The sequence below is a fragment of the Tympanuchus pallidicinctus genome, unplaced genomic scaffold, assembly GCF_026119805.1.
Source record: "Tympanuchus pallidicinctus isolate F22 unplaced genomic scaffold, pur_lepc_1.0 scaffold15, whole genome shotgun sequence".
Classification (NCBI taxonomy): Eukaryota; Metazoa; Chordata; class Aves; order Galliformes; family Phasianidae; genus Tympanuchus; species Tympanuchus pallidicinctus.
Window position 1 is genome coordinate 17,672,262 of NW_026294669.1, and position 24,199 is coordinate 17,696,460.

Consider the following 24,199-nt stretch of genomic DNA (forward strand, 5'->3'; position numbering starts at 1 on the left):
AAACGAACAGTTCCTATGCATTTGCTGAAAACTGGCAGAAAGCAGCTGTTATATTGCACAACCACAATATAATCAGAGCTGAACTGTAAGACATTCATTAAATACAATTATTAAAAAATAAACAAACAATACAGAGAACAGGGCTTCATTTTTTGTTTGGTTTTTGATATTTGTTTTTAGTGTAACTCACTGCCCTTTTTTTCAGACTAAAAGAAAGCAGCCATTTCAGACCAGACCACCAGATCCGCTGTGCTTTATAAGCACTGTGGAATTACACCCATTTGCAAAATCTTCCATGTTCCTTCCTCCTCAGTCATACAGTAGGAATAAATAATTTAATGAAGTACTCATCAGGAGAAGGGAATAGGCTATTAGTCTGTGCCTGCATTCTCTTCCCCTTGCTTTCTTGAATCTTTTAGGTGTGTATATGTTAGAGCTTAGCAAAATAACATGACTATGAACCTGAAGGAAAAAAAAAAAGCTTCCAAATATCTTCAAATTCATTCTCGGCATTCTAAAAGTATAAGTAAAGAATCAGTATGAACAGAACGTTATAATTTTGGGGAAAATCATACTACAGAAAAATCACACTACAGAAGAAACTAGAAGGAAAGGCATAAAAAGCCACCCCAAACAATGCTAAGTATCACTCTTAGAAAATCAATTACATTTTTCAATCCCTATAATTAAACGTTCATCTGCCTCCAGAAGGCACTTAAAAGCACACAATCCTCACTTGCCAGTAAACACATCTACATCTCTTAAATTACTTACAAAGGACAAGATAGTCATTTGACCCATTCCTCCAAAAGTGGGAGGATTGCGTCTCACAATTATTAGCCAGTAATTCATGTCTTAGGGCCACTGGCCCATCTGGCCCTACGTCCAACTAAAGAAATCCAGAATAAGTATGTAAAGTGTTACACTGCAGAAAGTGCATCAAAAAGATCTCACTCACATCAGGGTAGAAAAGCAGTAAAAAGGATGAAAAGCACAAAGTCGGGGTAATTTCGGCACTCTGTTCTGATTATAGACAGAGCTTCTCAAAAAAGGGGGCATCTGAAGATTTTAATGAAAGTTAAATGAACTTCCCACAGCTGAAAACAAGAGCCACTCATTTTTGTAACTCCTTACCCAACTCTTATGCCTAAATAGAAAAGCAACATGGTGGATTAGTAACAAAACAACACATATACTTTGCTAGTGATCACATATTGTCACAAATACAGCATCTGCTTCGTGCAGCAAAACCTCTAGAAGTCACTCCTTTATTCTATTTCATCATCGATGAAGTACATTACCACTGCATGGAAGGACAGAATTATGCTTGGATTCAGCGAAAGGACAGCGACACAAGATGAAAATAAAACATGCCTCCAGGGATCGGGAGGTGGAAGGAGAGTGCAGGAAAGAATTACAAAATAAGTGATCATGGTTATTTTGTGCGCCGGACAAATGGACTTTCATTCAATTCATCTGATTATCAAAACAATCTTTTTTAAGCTGCAGAAACTGCTACACAATATCTTTAAATATCATCTCTGAAACATCATTAAGTATCAACTATGAGTATCTACACCATCAAAGCTTTAGATGACACCTACACAATAGCTATCTTACAAAACAAAAAAATGACTTGTATATTCATACATCACTTGAAAGAAATAAAATTGATTTAAGTTTTTAAAAATATAAAGATCTACAAAGTTCACAATTCTCATTGCTTTTACTTAATTCTGTATTTTTCAGTTCCTTCCAGGTGTCACTAATTCTGAAACATCTTTTCCTGGCTGAAACTGAGGGTCATGTTATCAATGAAGTCCTGGGTCACAACTGAGAAATTTAAGAATAAGCTTTTTATAAAAAGCAATACAATCTTTTTAACTTGTGAAAATAGAGTAAATCCTTCTAAAAATGACACCAGCTATACACATGCAAAAAAATTTACAGGAGTTACAAATATTGAATTCAAATTTAAATTAAAGAATATATTTTTCTTTAAAAATGTGGTATAAAAGATGAAGCCTATTGTTTCTTAAATGACCTTAATGGGTTTCCTATTTCCATTTGGGACAGAGTTAACTTTCTTCCTAGCAGCTGGTATGGTGCCCTGTTTTGGATTTACAGTGGGAATTGTGTTGCTAATGCACCATTTCAGTCTGCACAAAGTGAAGGGCATTGCTTCATATCGCGGTGTCTTGCCAGTGAGGAGGCTGAGGGTGCACAAACAGCTGGAAGGGGACACAACCAGGACATTGACCCAAACTGTGTGAAAGGGCATCCCTTACCTTATGGCAACAGAGCCAGCAACAAACCTGAGGGAGCTGGCCAAGATGCTGGGAGCTGCCTTTGCTCAGGGATGGCCGCGCATCCACTGGCTGATGGGAGCAATTGCACTGTGCATCACTTGTCTCTTGGCTCTTATGCTTTCTTTTCCTTCCTTTCCCCCTTCCATCCCCCATTGTTTGAATGGTAGTGCAGCAGCCATCTCCTAACAAGTGAATGGTCATGTTCCTGGACCAGTTCCTTCTGACTGCACTGAATGTGTGATCTCTAAATAAAGACCTATCAGGCTGTGATGGATTGGCAAGGAAGCCTGTCACCTACATGGCCCCTTGAAATGAGGTGACTCTAAATATGAAGTTTCTTCTTCCCCACCATTCCTCCTACGTCCATACATACCTAAGCAATGACTCTACACAAGATTTTCATCAATATGGATTACCTCACTGACTGTTTTCAGAGCCTCATTCTCTGCTTCCTCTTTCTTCAGCTGACCTGTAAATATATAAAGGTAACCAAGACAAGAAGCATCTAACCAGCTCCAGGATAATGACCCTGACTATCAAGTTAGGAAGAAAAAAATATTTAAAACATCCTGCAGATCAGAAAATAAATCCAGTTAAACTTGCAGCGAAGTAGAAGTTTTACAACAGAATGTTGCAAAGCATTCATACAGGTTGCAGGTACACAACAGATGGTGCTTTCCTCTGCCTCTGTTAATTTGACTATATCCATTTAAAATTCTGAAGATACTGTGTGTCTCCAAATCACTAACTTTATTTCAATTCTTTTGAGTTTTCCTGCTTGACTGCAGACCTTGCTGAAAAGAAGAGCTCCCAGCTAGAAGAGAGATGAAGACACAGGAGCTAAGCAGGATCAGCACAACATCACCTGCCGGCCTCAAGGCCAAGAAAACGTATAACCCCCGGACACTTGGTACCAGGGAACCCACAGATGAATTTAGGGCAAATAAGCCTAACTCCCTACTAGATGGTTGATCTCCAAGTCAAACATTTCCCTACTGCTGGTTAGAATCCCAGAAGACACACTTCTCGTTATTATAATAGGCTTGCATGTTACTTGATAGAGCCAGACAGCCAACAAGTGTACACATGCTAATGAAGCATTTTGGTACTAGAAACAGAAAGCTCCTTTCTGGCTGCTATTTGTTCAAATATCAACTTCTTCTACACACATGGCTAACTGTCACCCCATGAGTTGCACAACGCTGTCTAGCCCAGGAAAGCAGGCATCAACATGGGCGCAGGCAACACATGGGCGAGGAGGAAGAGGTGGAGACACAGGGATGGCTAAGAGAAGAAAATGAGGGGCGAGATGCTCTAGAATTACTAATGGAAAGAAGAGAAACCTTGTAAAGGCAGTACGAAGGAGAAGACACAGTCTTACAGAACCTGCCATGGCCTATCTGCCGATACAGAAATTATTTACACACAAGAAAAACATTTAGGCAAAACAATTCCCAAGAATGCTGTAAATATTTCAAGAGATGCATCATACATTTGGGAAATTTGGAGATGTATTTATGAACACAGTCAGATTTCAAATGGCGTACTTAAAGCACACAATAAAAAACTTTGCAACTGCACTGTAGAACATAAATCAGTACCTGCAACAGCACAGAATTATTAGCATCTTAGAATGAGATCCAAGTGGGTTTCAAGATTCAGTCTATTTTTTTATTCTTCTTGTTAATACTTTCTCAATTTTATTACGTACTCACTTCCATACCAAGACCATTTGTACGGTGAATTAGAGTTGTTCAGACACAAAGCCAAATGGTGAATCAAATGGCGAGAAGGCTTGCCTTGTCATTTCCAGCAACTCAGGCAGCAAGTCTTGGCGGTCTCTTAAGGAGTACCCACAGGAAAGACAAAAGCTCCCAGAAATTACATGCTGCTGTGGATGCACTATCAACAGCATCAGATATTTATCCAGGCAAGGATGTCGGACAGCAGCACCGTTCCCGTACCTGTGCTGCCCCTGCATGCAGAGAACTGCTCCCAGTGAATACGTCTCCAGCACCCGCGCAGAAGCAGAGATCACTGCGAGGGGACAAAGGGATACCTTACGCCTCTCCACAAGTCAGGTCAGCCTCTCTGAGAAATTTTAAATAAGAATTTTATATCCAAAAGTTCAGGGTAACATTCCAAAAGCATCTTCTTCAAAAGACACTGCTTCAGGCTAACACAAAAATAAAATAGATCTACATGTCAATAACTCAACAACAGAACGATAAGCCAAGAGAATCAACTAAAAGTGTAGATGAACAGGGCACTGACATTTAAAATGTGCCAGAGATACATCACACAAGTGCATTTACTCCAAGAGATTTTGCTGCTTCTCTCTATTTAACTTGTTGAACTCCAGGCAAGAAAATTTCATTCAGCCAGTAAGTCCAATTTGGACAGAATTTCTTTTGAAATAACTGTATTAAGTTTATCAAAATGCATTCAAACTTCCATTGTTTTTTTCTTTTTTCCAGAACACAACAACAACATGCAAGATGGTTTAGCTTTTCACTTCAACTTCTGCATTGCTGCTCAATTTCGACAGTGCAATTCTCCCAAGATTTTAAGATACATTATTGAACTTATTACATAGCACGAGAATATACAACCTGTAGTTGGAAATGCAAGAATGAGTTTATCTCCTGCCTGGAAATAAAATAGTTAGCAGTGACAAAAGCCTTAACAACAGAAGCCAGATAATTAATGGAAATTTACTCCTGGACTCGAGTGGTTGTGCTGGTTGATGTGTTCAACAATAAGAATGACTCAACTCTCCCTAAGGAGCATGACATCTCTGATTATTATTGATAAATACGGTCTTGTCCTGGGCTGAGCCTACAATTTACTTCAACAGAAGAGAAAAATCTTCTTGAAAATTAAATTATACCAGCCTCCGCTCTGTGCGTTCTGCACTGTATGCACGTATGCACTCCCAAAGGACATGCTTTATTACTAGGCATCCAACTCAATGCCCCAATAAAAAAATAGAGGAGGACATGTGCTTAAAGGATTGGGCCCAAGCACATGTTTCTTTGCACTGGAATAAGCGGAATGTCTTCTCCACGCTATCACTGCTTATTAGTAGTAACGATGTATTATTAATAAATGCTTACATGAAAATGTGCGTCATATTTACCATCTTTTCTACATTACATCAAAGATCCCTCTTTACTTCAAACAAAATAAATGAGTATTAAAATAAAATTTTAAGTTTCCTCTTTCCAAAGAGGAAAATGTCCATATCAATACTGTACTGCTGGAAATAAAGCCTGAAATGAACAAAATTGATTAAGAAGCCCAGTAATTTGTTCATGTCCCATACTATTTATCTACACTTTGCATTTCTTTTAATGAGTGTAATTAAAAATCAATAAAATCCATTTCACTGATTTCCATTTCTCTCTGCCAAACTTCAGCCGCAAACACTAAATCATGTTCTGAGAACGAAGAGGGAAACTCTTGTTTTGTGTTTCTTAGGAATCATATGGAAGTATCTATTAATGCATTAGCCTCACTCACATCTTGCATTCTCATAAACTGACCTTCACATAAACTTAACTATATATCCTCAAAAGATTATTAAGTTCACAATATTTCTAAAAATACGTAAGAAAGAGGTAAAAACAAGAGCCTAGATGAAATTGTCTTCTTAAATCCCTAACATACATAGGTGAAAGAGGCAGAGCATGGCTGCAATGACCTAAAACCACTCTGCCTGCCTGACAATCAGCCTGGCAGTGGGCAAACTGGGTAGCATCCAGTGCCTGCTTCCACCTGTCCCAAGGCTCCATGCATGATGCCATGGCTGGGCTCTACCTCCCCACCATGACACACCCTTTCCCATCAGGACCACCAAGGAGCCCTGAAGCCCAACACGCAGTATGATGACTTTCTATTTGTGTCCAACAGCTAGTTGAACAACAGTGCAACTGATCAGATCCTAATAAAAAGATCTTCAGTCCAGATAGAACATTCGTCACCTAGTACTCACATAAAAATGGCAGTATCAAAATTATCTTTCATTCTATATGAAAACCCACACCATAATAGTGCTGTTTTGTTATATATCAGATGATAAACACATCATGACATAAATTCATCTTCAAAGTATTAAAGTTCGTTTATTTTCTTTATTTTCCTAACCCTCATGCATATGTATTTGCTCTAAACAAGCTTTATTGAAGTAAAAACCATAATTATACTTCCACTACTGCACTTTGCTTTTTCCATTGCACCCAAATTAAAAGTGTTTTTAATGCATCCCAGAATCAAGACATGTTGGTAAAAAAGACACACTATATATGCAGGCATACATACGTAGGGGAAAAGCGCATTGACACTTATTTTCTGGAGGAAAATCTTTCCTGTACATGACTTCTCACTAAACAAACACATGCCTTAATATAAGGGCTGTTCCCACATTTATTTTCTGAACAAGACACTTTAAGGTCAAAGTAGTACCCTTTGTTTGGAATGCATGGAGTATTTCTGCACCATTACCACGTCTACAGAAACAAAACCACCTTGCTCCCTCTGAAGCACAAGATGGAACGCCAAAAGTGTAGGGTTAAGGTAACACGGTGCCTAAGAGCAAAGAATGCATCAGGTTCTGATTTACTATGTGAACTCCCCACCAGTAAGACTGCCAGATGTGGCAACGTGCTGGTGCCCTTTGTAGCTGTTGCTTGCTGTCCGCCATGCACTTTTTCGATCTTCCCACAAATGTGGTCACTACTGCTTAGCAACCAGGGGAACATGAGAGCAGACAGCAAAATCCTGCCCCCGTAGCTCACCCTGCTCCACCTCCACATCATAATGTATCTTTCATGGACAATTAAGAGGAATGTATGTTCTGTGGGGCACAGAGACACCAAGCAGGACCTCAGGGGTGGCATGGGCTGAGCAGAGGTTTCTTTGCTAGGCGCATGCATGGAGAGCAAATTTAACAAGCTGATGACTGAAAGACCCTGATATGTGTGGGTAAAACAGCTCCCCAAAGGGTTATGCCAATTAATGTTTAAAGAGGGGAGGAGGGGGTGAAAGAAGGGAGAGAAGGAAAGGAAGGGGAGGAAGAGAAGGAAAGAAGAAAAGAAAGAGCTGAATATCAAGGCGATGGGGAACAGAAGAGCTTCATGCGGCGGCATAAAGCCCTCAGCACTCCAGCCGCCCTCACCGCCGAGACCAGGGGGTCACCAAAGGGCCAGGAGCTCGAGAGCAGCACCGAGAGAGCAAAGTCCCGACGAAACCCCTCTAAGCAGCCCGGAAAGCAGCTACTCACTCACTTCTCCCATGCCACAGGTAGGTGTTCCTCCTCAGTGCTACGCGGCCGCCGGTCGCCCCGTACCTCGCCTCGAGCCCTCAGCTCCGCGCCGCAGCCCCGCGGAGCCCCGCCCGGCCCCGCCTGAGGGAAGAGTCGCGGACGCCGCCGCCGCGCCCCCTGGCGGAGGCCAAGGACGGGGCGGGGCCCGAGGGAAGGGCCGGTTTCGCCCGAGGAGGACGGGGGAAGTATCATTGGGGATAGCAGGAGATCTCAAAAGCCTCGGGGTGCCGTGGGAAGCCGGCGGCCGCGCCCGCCTCAGTAGAGACTCGCGGCGGCCGCGGAGGGCGGGATACCGACCTCGCGGTTGGGCGCTACTCGGGGGCGGACGGCAGGGGGCGCTCTGCTGGCTGCAGGCTTCAGGGCAGGGTGGGCGTCTGCGAGCGCTGGGCTGAGTCCCTGCAGCTCGACTTCTTAAAACGTGCATCTAAAGCCTAGATGCTGCCTACAACCAAGCCCACAACAAAACATTTAACTTATCCACCCACCTGGACTCCGTGGCACTTTCAACATTGTGGCTTATATTTCTGAAGGCCTCCTGCCATGGCCTGCGTGCACTGCACTTATTGCCCCAGTTAATGCCCTCGGGAACTCTCCGAAGGACTGCATGGACTACTTACAGCTGTTGTTTTTATCTGTGGTCACAGACAAACTGCTCATGGGCTAAATCCACCTGAAGTCACTGGAAGTATCTTAAAATCTCTGCTACTTCCAAGCACACAAGGACAACATAAAATGGTTTTGATGTTCAGACAGTAGAAGTTTTGCATTTGCCTTTCACAACAGAGTAATAATCCAGGTGATAGCAATCCTTCTTTGGAAATAGATCTCTTTGGAAATAGATTTCTTAGGAGCTACCAAAACACACAAACACCACAAAAGTAAGTTTGAAAATGTTCAGAGATGTGATCTGTTTTCTGCACTCATATTTACTTGCTTCTAATCCATTATGGGCATAAGATAATGGAAGGAAAGAGGTGCTGAAAGAGTGCTGTCCTCTTACCATTTTAGGATGGATAACGGGTCATGTGTTTCTCTGGCATGCTTGGGCATTTCTCCAGGTTATGCTGGATTTGATACCCACTCCCCAGCCCTGCAGAGCCTCCAACAGAGTCATGTTTGTCTTTGAGGCAGGAAAAGCCTGATATTCCATATAGGGATGATTATGGAGTTGGCTAATAGCGACAATGCATTTAAAAATTACCGCACTTTATAGAACCAATGTATTTACTTAGAACACAGAATACTAAAATAAGTCATTTGTTATATTATGTTAAAACAGGCCACTCAAAAGCTTTCCCACATGGATGTGGTGTTTTTATACAAGAGAAAGGATTCTAAGTGGAATAGCTGATCAGTATGTGACAGACTTTATCAGATGGAATAAAACCGATTCTGAAGGGTGAATTGCAATAGTTGAAGTCGCAGCACCCCCGAGTGCTCAATGTGGGTATTGCTTCATAATCAGTACATTTCTTGGAATCACAGTAACCCTATTGGAAGGGACCCACAAAGATCACTGAGTCCCAGTCACACACACGAGCACCCAAAAATCAAACCACAATACTGACAGTATTGTCCAAAGATTCCTCGACAGCTCAGGGCCGCGTCCACAGCCCTGGGCAGCTGCTCTACGCCCACCACCTTTTCGTGAAGAATCTTTTTCCAACACATACCCATCCCTCCCCTGACACATCTCCATTCCCTCAGGCGCTGTCACTGTCACACAGAGCAGAGCTCAGTGCTACCCCTCCGCTCCCTGCAAGGAGCTGCAGCTGCCATGAGGCTTCCCCTCAGCTCCTCTGCTCTGGCCTGAACAGACCCAGGGACCTCAGCTACTCCACGTGAATTTTACCCTCTAGACTCTTCACCATCTTTGTAGTCATCCTTTCGGTGCTCTCTAATAATTTTATCTCTTTTTTATATTGTGGTGCCCAAAACAGCACCCGATGCTCAAGGTGAGGTTGAGCAACAAGGAGTATTACTGCATTACCACCTAAGAAACACGGTGTTTACCAGGAACACATTAACTTTCTGCAGTACACTGATACACAACAGAAGGTACCCCCCATACATGGACAACGTGTTACCTGGGATCACGTTTTAAAGACATCCTTCAGCACTGTGTTGCTTTTTAAATTCCAGTTTTGTCCTTGTAACTACAGACTTCTGATTTCTCTCTCTCTCTCTCTCTAGGCAAAAGAAGTCCATGTTAGATTTCTCCCTGAATTCCCCATTTAGAAAGAACAAAGTAACTCACTGAAGAGTCCTTCAAAATATCATTGGCTGGAAGTCAGAAGCTCTCCACTATAGAGAGAATATCACCAAGAGTGAAATTACAGCTTCTCCTAAACATCAAAAAACACCGTGTATAAATCAACAGAAAACAACGAAAATTTGAAGTTAGCAAAGTAGCTAGTAAGTAGTAGAAAATATGAATGAAAAAACAAGGCTATGTTTAAGGGCTTTTATTATCTACCAGAACAGTTGGCCCAAGAATTTGTCCCTAAGGATGTCAAATTATTTTTGGAAGTGGTTATACAACAAGCAGATTCTTCTCTGGGGTGTTTATGACCACTCTTTCAGGGTGAGGGAAGCCCAGATGCTAACCTAGATGTCTTGGTAGTGTATGCCTGTAGATGGAGATGGTAATCTGGCAACAGTGGACTCACTTGTTCGCACATACTGCACAGGCAGGTGAAAAAGCCAGCAGCTCTTACAGTGACCTTCACTTCTTGGAAGGGCAGTTGTGACAGTGGAAGTAGGACAAGGCTTCTCTCTAATGTACACGATGAAAAATAGATGGATGAGAATAGACGTGTGTCATATCACACGTAGAGAATGTTTCAATTTGCATAATATGCATGCATTAGAATCGCAACAGGAAAGCTTGACTGAGAAGCTCCTTACAAATATACATTTTCATGCCTTTTTTTTTTTTTTTTTTTTTTTTTTTGTTAATAGGTTGTCTTAGCATGAGGCCTTATACTGTTCACGGAATAAATGAGAATGAGGCAACAGAAGAAATAATAATTAAAAAAAAGAAATGTTGCAAATCCTTAAGATTCTATTCACCTGAAAAATAAACTGCAAGCTTTTCAAGTGATAGCATCCAAGGAGTGCACCTAGTTCTCATGAGTCTTTCAATAATTCTTTAGTGGAAAAGACATCATTTAGTAACGTGGCCAGTGAATATTATTCACTTAACTGAGAGAAGAAATTCAATGGCTTCTGGTCCTCCCTTGCTTCCCCCACCTCGCTTCCCAGCATTGCTAATGAATGAAGGGGCCAGCTGCTGTTTGTTTTGTCACTTCCTCTGCAACTGGCATGGTACTCAGTGAGAGGCTGCACCAGTGCAGAGTACCCCTGGGAAAACACAGTGATCAAACAGTTTATAATCACATCAATCCTATGCATATTGCAGTGCACAACTTGCTTTAGGCCTACTGTTACAGAAGTAAAGCATGGATACAAATGTTCACATTATAAACATGGACTCTTTTGTAACTTACTGTAGGGAACCTGCTTTAGCAGGAGGCTTGGACTAAATGATCTTCAGAGGTCACCTCCAATCCCTGCAATTCTGTGATCCTGTGGGGAAGAAATGTCTAGTACCTATCTTGATAAAAATGAGTAAAAACCAAATGGAAGCTGCTATGGTTTATAACTAGACACGTGTATTTTCTCCACAACCTAGCAAAGAAATGTTGACCTTTTCAGTCAGTCTTATCTCTTTCCTACTTACAGTAGATCATCTTAAAGTACAGAACAGACTTGCCCTTTGTCCAAGCCTGCTGCCAAATAATAGTGTTACCATATAGTACATTACTGTTCTAATTTTTCATTCATGGACATGATAAAAAATGAGACACTTCCTAATAGGCTTCAAAAGGTCTAGTCTCCTGCATCACATTTCCAACTTGGCATCAGGCCATGTTAAAGTCACAATGCTTGCATTAATGGACAGTTTCCTCCCAAGGACTGGATTGATGCAAAATGAAAATAAGCCAAGATCAGCATCATTCCCAATGCTTACAAACAGTAAAAAAAAAAAAAATTATCTTTGGAGTTTCTTAATGCATACTTATATTACCTTCTTAGTCAACAGTTGCCCTTTTTCTTCTGAAGTCATGCCATCTCATTTTACGAATCACATTGTTTGATTCCTTTTTGGCATTACATTATCAATATTCTCCCAGCTTTTCTTTGCAGTTGCCTCTCCTATATGTTAGGATGAATCATTCACATGGCACCCTACAGCAGAACTGTCACACGTGTGAACTCATTCTATAACAGTGGTCTAAGAATTCAACATCAAATTCAACACAATTTGTTTTTTTGATAGTGTTGAGTCAGTATATCCATGCCAAAAGTTTCAGTATTTAAGTAGAAGTAGTAAAGGCAAAAATGCTATGTCATGAGGTGCTGCTGCTGCAGCCCTACGTACCAAAGGTCCAGCTTCAGCTCATTCTGAAGTGCTGTTGCATCGAACTGCTTACTAATAGTAGAAAATATTGTTGCTGGCTCTGCGATTCCTTTGTTCTCCACAGCTTGTGCCATCTGGCTTGTGACAAAGAACTAGGGGACAACAAGAACAGAGGTGTTAAAACCTTTCAAAGTCTGCTAGTGAACTAGTAAGTGACTAGGAAATAACCAAAAAAAAAAAAAAATTAACCAAAAAATTAAAAATACCAGAAAAGCAAACAGCAGTAAAAAACTGCATTTAAGACTTTTCCTGCAGAACAGCCCATTCAAATTTAAGAAAAAACAAATTGATAAATATACAAAGATATTTAGAAGAAACATATTAAATGTCTCATTAAGCTGCCTTGTCTCTGCACTTAGAGGATATACAGAAAAGAGTGCTTCAAGACAAATAATTGTACAGTGGGTAATGAATTAATTAATTAAAAATTTAATTAAAAAAAAACAAGCATGTTTTCTCTCCAGTCACCTCATACTGAAATGTGCATGTGAAGAAATTTCTGCATTTCCACATATGTAGTCCATTCAAAAGCTCAAAAACTTTAGCAAGGCTTCATAGCCACAGTCTCCATTAGAGGGCACCCTTATCGAAGTCATTTTAGTGCTGGTAAGGAAAGCTTAAATTAAAGCATACTTTTACTCTATATTGATGTTTTCACAAGACAATTTAGTTTCTTAAGATTTTCTCCGAATCTATAGGATCACCAAAAGTAAAAAGTTTGTTAAGTTTTGTGTAGTAAAATAGGTAGCTTAGCTAACACATCTTGAAGTATAAGAAACATTTTCTCCTTTATTTTTTTATTCAAATACATCCTATATCCTGTCTTATCATAGTAAAGTTGGCTTTTCTAATTTTGCTATAAGGGAGCTAGTGATTGTTAGCTACCACGTCTAGCTCAATCACTACTGTTGCTCAGAGATAACATTTCAATGGAAATAAGACTATAATCAGCAGATAAAATTGTTTAATTTGTGAATTGTTGATTTAAATTTCCATAAAATGTCGATCCATTTGGTAAGGTGCCTAGAAGGAAGGAATCCCATTTTAAATGTCAGAAATGTTACTTACAATATTGCAATATTTGTTACCAAAAAATACTGTTCTACCAGAAGTTTTTCACTCAACTGCTCCTCACACTCTGACAACCTAAACATTCCCCGTTTACATGGGACTTGCACTGCTTCTCTCTCTCTCTCTCTCTTTTTTCTCTCTTTTTTTTTTTTTAAGGCTGTGAATGCAGATGAATGGACAGATAACTGATAGAGTACTTGCTTGAAAAGCATTAAGATACTGTTTTTTACTTTCTCTTAGCCAGGATGAACACTGTTGGTCTTTCTTCATTTAAACTGTGTGTGTCTTTCTGGAAAACCGTGGCTTGGAGTAGGAAACCAAAATTTAGGGTAAGCAATATTTGTCTCTGAAGATCTGCACAGATTAGTCTTTTTCAAGGCTTTCCATATTTGTGAACAACCATTGAAATTTTGTAGCTGTAACTGCTCAGCAGTTTTTCAAAGCAGACCATAGGTCTCATTGTCCATGCAATATAAGGTCTGATTTCAAGCACCTATGCTGGAAAATTTCTTCTTGAGGACTTTTTCACTGATGTTAAATACAATGGTACATGCAAGATCTCCTAAGCAGACAGAATGCAAATCTACAAACAGATTTACCAAATAATACTTGGAATGGAAGAAGAATCCCCAGTCTCTGCTGAAAACAGTATAATAACTTATTATCAGTGGCTCAGATAAACAGAGTATAACCATCAGTTTTGTCAGAGTGTCCTCAGAAGGTAAGATTAAGAAGTTTTTTTGTAAGTGATATGCTTTAGCATCACATTTTGATTAGGAAGCTTCCACTTTTTTTCCCCCCCAGCAATTCAGCCTGAGTAACATCCACTCTCTACTTAAATAAATTGAATAATCTGATGATGGACACAAATATATTGAGTTAAATTGTCTGTGCAGCTGTTTAAACAATGAAGGCCCATAAGTGACTGCTTGAGCAATTCCTGGTAGTATTTCAGTAACTTTTTTTTTTTTTTTTTAATTAAGTAATTTGCAGTATTAATTAAAATCTCTAATATTCACCTGCAAAATACCAAAGTTATTTCCTACAAAACATATATTTTTTTCTTTTTTTAAATTTGCCTACAACTTGAATTCACTAAAACAAAGTAAAATCTTCTGTAATAAAACCTAAAGTGAATACTGACAATTTATAGTTTGAAATTAACAAATTTGAAAATGTGTATAACTGCCAAAGAATCAGTTTGTCTAATATGAAATAGTAAAATCATTATTTAATTGTAGCATAGTGAAATGGAGGTGACATTTGATATATGAAGTACTTCATAGAATCACACAATCCTCAGAGTTGGAAGGAACCTCTGAAGGCTATGTAGTCCAACTCCCCTGCAGTGAACAGGGACACCACAGCTACACCAGGCTGCCCAGGGCCTTACCCAGCTTTGCCTTGAAACCAGGGATGGTGCATCAACTACGTCAACCTGTTCCACTGCCTCATCATCCTCATATTGATTGCATTCTTGGTTATGCACTGTAACTTCAAATCTACAAGACCAAACCCAAGGAAGGCTGAAGTATTAAGATCTGCAATGAAAACGGAATATTTATATACTGCTTACAGTGTCTGTTTAATCAGACTGAGAAATAAATTAATGTTGTACCATTTCTTTCTCCTCTTACAATTTTTGTCACAGTTACGAGATGTAACAGGCTTTAACATACAGAATTGGTAGGAAATGGGTCACTTCCATAATTTTCAATCTAAGAAGATTTTGTGGATAGAACAAAAAAAGAAGAAAAATATAGAAAAAGAGGTAAGAAAAAGCCCTCCATAGGCCTTGGGATGAAGGAGCTCGTCTAGTACATTGGAATACTGCTATCACCATAACAGTTGTGAGAATGACAGATAGAAGAGATAATATTAGGTTGGTTCTTCTTGGATTCTATAAAGAAAATCCAAAATGGCATTACGTAGAGAGGAAAAAGAAAAAGAATAGTTAAGAATCAGGAGCATACAATTTTCAAGTAGATGGGATAAAACCTGTGTGTAACTATTCAATGATTTTAGGGTTGATTTACCATTATGAATCTGTTTACATCAGTCAAAACTTTCAGCCCTGCAATCTGCTTTCCCATAATGTGTCAAAGCAGATCAAGAGAAACCACTTTGAAATGGGGTAAACAGTGCATCAGAAATCTAACAGCTTTTCAAAAGCACACAAAACAGCAGCAATTTGATATGTAAATGTAATGGTGCACCACTGACTCGGCACTGCAGAGCAGACAGATGGCAGCAGACAGCCGTACGAAATGAAGTATGACTTCAACACTGACCTTCCAAAGCAAAATTCCGTGAGTTAACAGAAATCCCATACAAATTTGACAAGGTGTCTCAACATGGTTTATGACCTACTTATTTTTCTTTTTTTTAAATGGGATATAAGTGTGCATGGAGATTTAAGAAAAACACTTAAAATGTAGACTAGCATATGATTTAACGTGATCACATACATTTTTAAGCTTATTTTACTTTAGAACCTTTGAGTTTTGATTCTCATACACAGATTTCCAATAGCTTCGTTGCACACCTAAAACAGGAATTACATTCACGTCAGCAACCTTCCAAAGAGGACGTAAAGAAGCTCTTTTAGAAATATTTCACAAAACTGCCAGTCTTCAGAGGAAAGTCAGCAAGAACATCCCGCAGAAACTGTTGATGACTCTCATACAAGCAGAAACAATGCTTAATGGGAAAAAAAAAGAGAAAAAAAATGTATACACACACACACATATATATATACTCTGGCAGCAGAACCCATATTGTTGAGAAGTTATTTGGATACACACGACTTTCAGTGTATAAAGCAGATGAATAATAAAAAAATGATAAAATTTAGGTCATTATCTTCATCGACTAAGGAAATACTATTTACTTGAAGATTCCTCATTTCATGACTTCCTGTTGGAAAAGTTCACACTGGTACAACTGGACTGGAAAATTACCTGCAGTGAGGTTTTCCTGGCAGAAACTATAAGATCTGAGGGGACTGCAGATTTAAAACTCTACAGATTAAAGTGGAAATAGCAATCCTGTGTTGCCAATAGACTGCTACCAGACTGAGGAAGCAGCGAGAACATTATATGAGCTCTACAGACCCAAGGGCATTATTTATATCTACTATAGGAAAGGATTCCTGAGGAAAAAATTCTCAAATTTGTATTGCCCTAGTCCTGGGCCAACTTCATTTTTTTGACAGAGCACAGTGCTTTATGAATAAGAAAGCAAGCTGAGAAAATATTACTGTGATCACCAGAAAACAAAAACATAAAGATTTTTGAAAGATATCAAGAAGAAAGTTTCCATAAACAAGACTGTTTATCAGTCACTCACCACACATAAGGGATAGGTTATGAAAATATGAGGGAAAGCACATCAGTAGCACTTCCTTTTCCAGAATAATTTCTTAAAGAAATTAAGAAGTATTATGTGATAATTACCTGCACAATAACAGTCTAAAAGTTCCAGGCAACAGTTTTGCAAAAAGAAGAGGTATTATTAGTGCACTCAGTGAGGGAAAAACTGGAGAGCTGTTAGACAGTAGAGCATGCAGATGGGCTATAACTGTTGAGAAGATTTAATTAAAAATCTGCCTCTCATTCAAAAGCAAAAATAACATAGAAAACATTAATAAATCATTATTCATCATTTCCAGTATTAAAATATACATATTAGTGGAAATGTCTTTTTGACATTATATATCTGCAAGAAGTTCTTGCTTTTTAGTAATAGCATGGTTTCAGGAGGATAAAGCAGACAAGGTAGAAACATAGAGAAGCTGATTATATCTCCAGGATTGCAGAGGAGATACCATGGGCACATACAGTGGTGAAAAAATGTGGTAGAACAGAAAGAAATACTGAGCTGCTAGACCATTAGTTGAATTAGTCATCAAAATTATTCAGTCTGCCCTATTTCTATCAGCATATCAATTTATATGAGGGATAGAAAGTCAGGTTTTCTATAACAAAGCCTGAATGCTCACAAATGTACCTTTCTTCAAGCCAGTTGCACCAACACAGCAGATGCAGTTATAGGCCTCAAGAGAGACTCTGTTTTCCTGTGCAATACATGGAATACAGAACTGGTCAAGGTGACATTGTGGATAGAGCTGGAATTCTTTAGCATATATTTCATTAAATTGCATAATATAAGAATGTGCAATGTCATTCCTCTGCTGACTGCTAAATTACTTTTACCAATCAGTCCAATGAATGCTTTGGGTTACGTTTGTACTCCTTATTTATATAGTAAGATTTAGAACCCTCCTCATAATCCTCCTGTAAATTAATCCCCATTTATGTCCTCATTTTAATTGCATATCTTACCAGATACCTATTAGAGAGCAATAAAAAAATGAACCATCAAGTAAGCAATAGTTCAGAAAGAACTTTTCACAAGAGACTATCTTGAAATATATTAGTGAAAAATGACAAAAGCACATTTTTTTCATGCTGTAGCTGTCATGATATAATTCCTGCATGAATGTATTGAAGCAGCTTCTAGATATTTTGTTGTGGGAACTGCCCTAACTCACTTATGAAGGCAATATCATGGTAAAATCTTTGATTAACTTCTTATATTCACCCATACAGACATGTAAATAGTAAAGTACATTTTAAGGCAATTTTGCTGATGCTTCAGAGGAGGATAACATTACCTAAGAACTGTACCAAACCCCTGAAGCCAGCTCTGCTTCTAAGCCAGCAGACTTTGAAATCTCAGAGGCCTTCCACTGAGTTTGATTGATGAGCACGGCGGTGGTGGCAGTCCCACAGTGGCAGGATACACAAACTGTCTGCTGCATGACAAAGGGAGATGTTGAATTGGATGGGATAAACACATCCTGGAGGGTCTGGGTCACCTGCACAGAAATTTAAATGGTCCTCTTTGACCAATTTTGTCCATATGGCCATTCATAGAAATGTGCATTTTTTATTTACAGAAATAACACTTTTGGAAAGAAGTAGCATATATATTTACTTATATATATATATTAAAAAACAAACAAACAAACAAAAAAAAAAAAACCCACCAAAAAACAAAAACCCAAGCTTTCATTCCACTTCTTATTTTGGGTATTTAAGTATATCTTTCTTACTTCTTATTTCTACTAGATGGCATTTCAATGTCTTTTTGACTACACTGAAATGCTGCTGCCAACTTTTCAAATTATCTTAACTGTTGGCTTCTTACTCTGTGAAATCCTGGCCAGAGCATTTTGCTTGTGAAACAGTAGAATGAGTCTTTCATCTACATTTATGATGAAGGAAGGGTAGTATAATGTCTTTGTAATCTTTCTGTTTGTAGAAGAAATGCTAATATGTAAAATACAAAACAATAAATTTAAAATGAAAACAAGACATAATAATTTGGATAGGTATAGCACATTACTGTACAAAGGAAGTACAGTAGAATGAACACTGTTTTCCTTGTTTCAGTGTAGACAATTATATATAATATCCTTTTAAAATGGTAGAATCACTCAGTAGGTTTCGTTCTTCTGTCTGTGTCAGCATTTTCAGTGCTTCAGCCTAAAAGCTACTTTTACAATGCGTTTAAGAGCTTGAGTGATGAAACTGTAGAAAAATCTGGAGACAGCCTAACAGCCAAATCCATTTTTCCCCACTGAACAGTCACCAAAAGTATTTTGTCATATTTTACTGCATATCTCCTTGAAGAGTTTCATATAGTTAGACTGTATTATAATTTTCTATCTGCCTTCTCAGAGTAAGCTGACACAGTCTGCTCCTGGTTTTGGCAACAGTTCAAAAGTTACCTAACATTTTTATGATATATAAAAATACAATTCATATTTCGTGCATGTCTATCATGACTATTTTTTGGGTGAATTAGATTATTATATATGAATGCAATAAAAACTATATGGAATGCTTTAAATATTTATAACTGAATGGAAGAACTTCCTTTTAAATTCCCAGTATACTTTCCCCATCCCAGTTTTATAGGAGAAATAATAATTTCTCCAGGATATCATTTTTTAGTCTGTAAAGTATCATCTCCTGGATTTAATTTATTATTTTTTTAAATAGCTTTACAGCACTATAACATCAGAAATAGAGTAATTACTGTCAGGGACCACTCACATATTTTAAGCAGTATTCTGAAACTGAAGATATCTGTTTGTACCTTAAAGATTTGCAAAGGAAGTTGAAGATAGGATGCAAAGGATTTGGAATTTATTTAATATTCACTTATGATATTTTGGCTATCAGCAGGAAATGCTTTCATATTATAAGGACATTTCATAGTTCTTTTACAAAAGTGCACAGTTTTGATTTTAAAGATTCAACATATCTGTGAACAGTGGCAATTTAAAATAACCTTTCTGTTCCAAGTCATCCATATTAATATCACATCTAGTATTGCATGTGTCTTAACCTTGAAGTAATAGCTGCTGGTAGAAGAACCATATGACATCTGCAGAAAATGTAAAGCCACCAAGGGAATGTTTTTAGGCTCAGGCTTAGGCTGTGCCTTGTAACTATATTTCTTGCAAAAAGGAAAAACACCAGTACTTCTTGCTGCAATCAGCATATATTTTCTATCTTGGATTTAATACCCTATTTGTATTTCATTTTTGTGTGAGTGCTATCACCAGGACCTCCCCTGAGTACAGAGAAAACAATAACTTTTTGTATCAAAATTTAATGTATGGCTTTGTACTACTGCAATTCTCTACTGTTGTGATTAATGGCCTACCACCACATTTTCATAGGAATTGGAACGTCAGTGCATCAGGTAAAATATTGGCTTCATTGAAGTCAGTAGGAATTACCATTGACTAAAGATGGTTCTGAATTTCTCCCACTGTCCCTTGAATTTACATTTATCTGGACATTGTTCTAAGTTTTTACATTTATCGTAACATTGTTCTAAGTTTTCTGGAAATAAAATGAAAGGGAGAAAAAAACATATTTTTTCTATTCATATTCTTGCAATAAACTGCAAACAGTTTTTCTTTCTTAAACATATGCTCCTGTTACATGCAAAGATACCTGGATTTCAAATACCTCAGGCAAAAACATAAAAAGGAAACACACTGAGGTAATAATTTTCTTGTAATACTTTGGATACAAATACATATATTTACAAGTTTTATTAACTATGTATTTATACATAAACATGCATTTTGAATATTTGTACCATGACATGATGGCTGGAAAAGTTTAACTACTTTCTGAGACTTAATTCTTCAAACACTCTACTAGAGATCACAGATAACATAGTTTTCAATTCCTACATAAATAATAGTTCAGTCACTTTTTGACTTCTGGTCGATATGAAAATCTAGCACCAGGTAAAACTACTACCTAGTAATACTAAACTGCATAAGATAGATAAATCAGACAGAAAATGCTTTTCATTTCTTCCCTTTGGCCCATACTGAGAAGTCAGCACTGCAGTCAGAAGCAAGTCTGCATGGACAGAGCTGCTACCTTTGACAGTGCTGTTCCTCCCTTGCCTGTCAGCATTATTGTATTGGTCATTCTAAGACAATGTGGCCACCAAAAAAGTAATTAAATATGACCTCCACTTTGATTCAACATTACTACTTAATATTGTGCATCCATGAACGTCCTTCACCTGTTCTTTCTGTACTATTGAACCCTTATGCCCATACTCTCTTCCATTGGATGTACTGGATTTTAGAGTAATCACTTAGTGTAGCAGCGTCCTGAAATGAATTGCCACTGTGATAACTAAAGTGTCCAATTATAACAAATGCCACTAAAGATGAAACAGCAGATAAAGAAAAACAGAACAGGAACAAAAATAGCCACCAAAACAAACAAACAAACAACAACAAAGAAAGCCTCACCACACACAAACATGTTAGGCACCAGGGGACTGAGTTCATACTTAAACAGAGTTCTGTGGTTTCCCTTTCTGTACGTAAAATGTGTGTTTGCGTACAAACATGTTTTAATGAGGTTTTGTGACACTCATATCACTAAAAACTTTTAGTATCTTAGCTGGCAGTGGTACAGAATTATCATAGGATGGTATTAATACAGCTATGTAAAATATTACGTGGCAATAATGTCCAAACTGTAGAGTTTATTTATTATTAATAATAACCATCAGTGGAAAAATTAAACACATGCAATTAGCTAAAACTTTTATACCACAGGGAACAGACTGACTAACCCTAAATTTATTGTACTGTAGAACAAGTGCTTATTAGTATCAGAGCTACCATAAATCCCCGTTATTCAACTATGCTGAACCTCAGCAGCACTCCTTAAACTATCAACAATTGCTGTCCCTTGTGCACCAGTAACAATATTAAGGTTGGTCCTGTTTTCAGAAGAAAGATACTAGAGATGGAGAAAAGATTTTTACCTCAAGAGCAGAATTATAAGGGGATTTGAATGTCTGTTTTTCCAACAAAATGGTGGATTTTTCAAGAGAGAACCATACCAAAAGCAAATATATAATACATATGCAAACATACAGATCACCTAGAATAGGAAAACATATAAACAGTAATTTTAACTATAACTGACAGACAGAGTAAACGAGCAGCTGAAATTGTAGAAAGCCATACTAGAACCCTGACAGCAGTCTTACAGAAGATATCCATGGAGGCTTGCAGAATCCTATTTCATGCTTTTAGTTGCAAGAAGTATGAACAGAGAGATAAAAAACTAGTGTTTCATCTTCCCTCAAACATGACAAGGGCTAATTGATTTCCAGCCATCAATAAAACAAAAGATTGAATTGTGAAATTCTTCCTGTGGCAGTGAATAATAAAACAGAAAACCTTCATCTTTGACCTTGGTCCAAGAGAAACTGCTCACATTTTATGTTAAATTAATATTTGCTGTCATCTCACATAAAAATTGGTTATAAACACTATCATTTAGTAACAATAATTTTATTTCAGTTTGATTAGATGTGCTTCAGCTTATTATCATATTCATTAACTACGTTCATTGTAATAGGAATGTAACACTGATCTATTTGTTTGGATTAATTCTTCACAGTCATGCAAACTGGGAAAAAGTTAAGTGCTCTTTCTGTTTCTTTGACAGGTGTCTAACTTGAGGAAATCAACTTATGAATCAAAAGAATTAACCTGAGATTATCTTCCATGTTGTCAACAGAGGTAAAAAAAAATTGAAGTTCTAACAAAGTGCCAGGCTGTTGGTACTTACCATTACTTATCATAATTCACAAATTGATTTTCTGCCCTTACATATCTTTAAACACCAGTTGGGCTTTCAAAATACCATCACTTTTTATAAGCTGATGAGTAAGACTGAGATTTAGAGCCTTCTAGCAAACATTCCTGCCATAAGCCAATTTTCAAAAGCATTTACAATATTAACTTCTCAATGTTGTTTTTCTGCTGTATTTTAGAGAAATATCTTTGGACACACATGAGCATTTTTTTCCCCAGTATTTCCATATTCACATAAAGATGTAAGTACAAGGGGAGTATGTATCTGCATCACAAATCACATCAATAACACTGTATTTCATTTTTGTTTAGTCAGAATATGAGTAAAACTAATAACAGGATAACTTTCCTTACCTAATATTGTGTTTGTCTTGATCTTGAAAATTAAAAATACAGACTGAATGTTAAAATAAAGTTAAATAGTAAAGGCAACCCCAGACCCACTTACAAAATCATGCATGAATCCTATAATGCATGTATAAGCCTGAGGTATCACATGCTTGCATGAAGCAGTACCTTGAGGAGAACCTCATAGACCTGAATATCTTATCATCTTAAAAGCTTAATTCAAAAGCCTGTTAGACAAACAGTACCTTTCCAACCTGAACTAACCATGATCTGACTGGAGGTTTATTCTAAAGGACACTCAAAACAAAGCACTTTATAATTTTGATTATCTTCAGCATTTTTCTCTGTAGGAATGAGCAAAAATAGCACAGAAAAGATAAACACTGGATAGCACAGAAAAGATAAACAAAAATAGCACAGAAAAGATAAAATAGCACAGAAAAGATAACAAGAGTTGTGTAAAATGTACAAAAAAAAGCGGTCAAGATCATGAAAATGTTTTTCATGTGTTTGCTCAAATGAAAATTATTCTTAAGCTTACAAAGAAGGACTTCAAATTTTATGAACATTACTTTTCAGAGCTCTTTTCAGAGAGCAGACATCTTCTATAAGCTATCACCACAGGGTTCTTATTAATTTTATTACAAAACAACAATTATATAAACACTTTTTACTGGAATGTGCACTTACAATTTACTGACCACCACAAGCCGTCCTCTTTCTGTAACTTTTTTCTACTGAAGTCCAGGAATAGCATTTTTCTTTCTGCTAAATCACAACCTCAATATTTGAATGAACGTGATTATTTCAAGTCTATTATACACATTTAAACAGACTATGCAGCTGTTTGAAAGTGATCTGGAAAAAAAATATTTAGATGTCAACATTGGGAAATAAAGCTTATACATTGTCATGTTATCATATGTTCAGTCAGTTTAGAAGTGTTTAGCCATATCTATGTAGATTCTCTAGAATTTATGATTTTAAATAAAGGCATCAAATATCTTCTCCACAGAGGGATCACCAAAAGTTCAGATTTGCTGTAACCATTCTTTCAGACAACCCTCATGGCATCAATGCTACTTTACCTCATTCAGCTTAGAAAGCCAGTAATCTTTCATGCCTCTGTTTTTTTGCTGTTGTTATTACATATCTAAGTTCAAACTGTGCAAAGAGTGCTGGCTCTGAGTTGTCACTGTTTGCTTTTAAAACCCTGCCAGAACACTTTTTCATCAAATGTGTGATGTCAATCCCCAAATCTTTAGTGATCTCACCAAGTAAGCACTGTTTGGGATGCTTTCAACTTAAAGATCTATCCTACCTAATAAATCAAACAATTAAGCAGGATGTATGGAGCATGCTAGGAAGTTTCTTTACAAAAGATTTGGTCCAAATAGAAAAGGATTGAGAGGGAAAGATGAATAATGGAAAAATACGTAGGG

At 37.7% G+C, this 24,199-nt stretch overlaps 1 protein-coding gene across 9 annotated transcripts in view; it reads right to left on the reverse strand.

Annotated features, from left to right (window-relative positions):
- Nucleotides 1–24,199, reverse strand: part of LOC128076841 (sodium channel protein type 1 subunit alpha-like) — a 247,524-nt gene that overhangs the window by 157,459 nt on the left and 65,866 nt on the right. Inside the window, exon 1 of one of the 9 annotated variants that reach the window (XM_052675066.1) lies at nucleotides 9,720–9,908. The exons of 5 other annotated variants lie outside the window; for them this stretch is intronic. Coding sequence is in view for 1 of the 4 variants with exons in the window: in XM_052675074.1 (XP_052531034.1) it covers nucleotides 10,838–11,046 (209 nt within the window). In the remaining 3 variants the exon portion in view is untranslated. Of the gene's footprint in view, nucleotides 1–7,590; nucleotides 7,695–9,719; nucleotides 9,909–10,837; nucleotides 12,041–24,199 lie in introns of those variants that run through there. 3 more of the 9 variants (XM_052675064.1, XM_052675065.1, XM_052675074.1) reach the window with 3 other exon arrangements.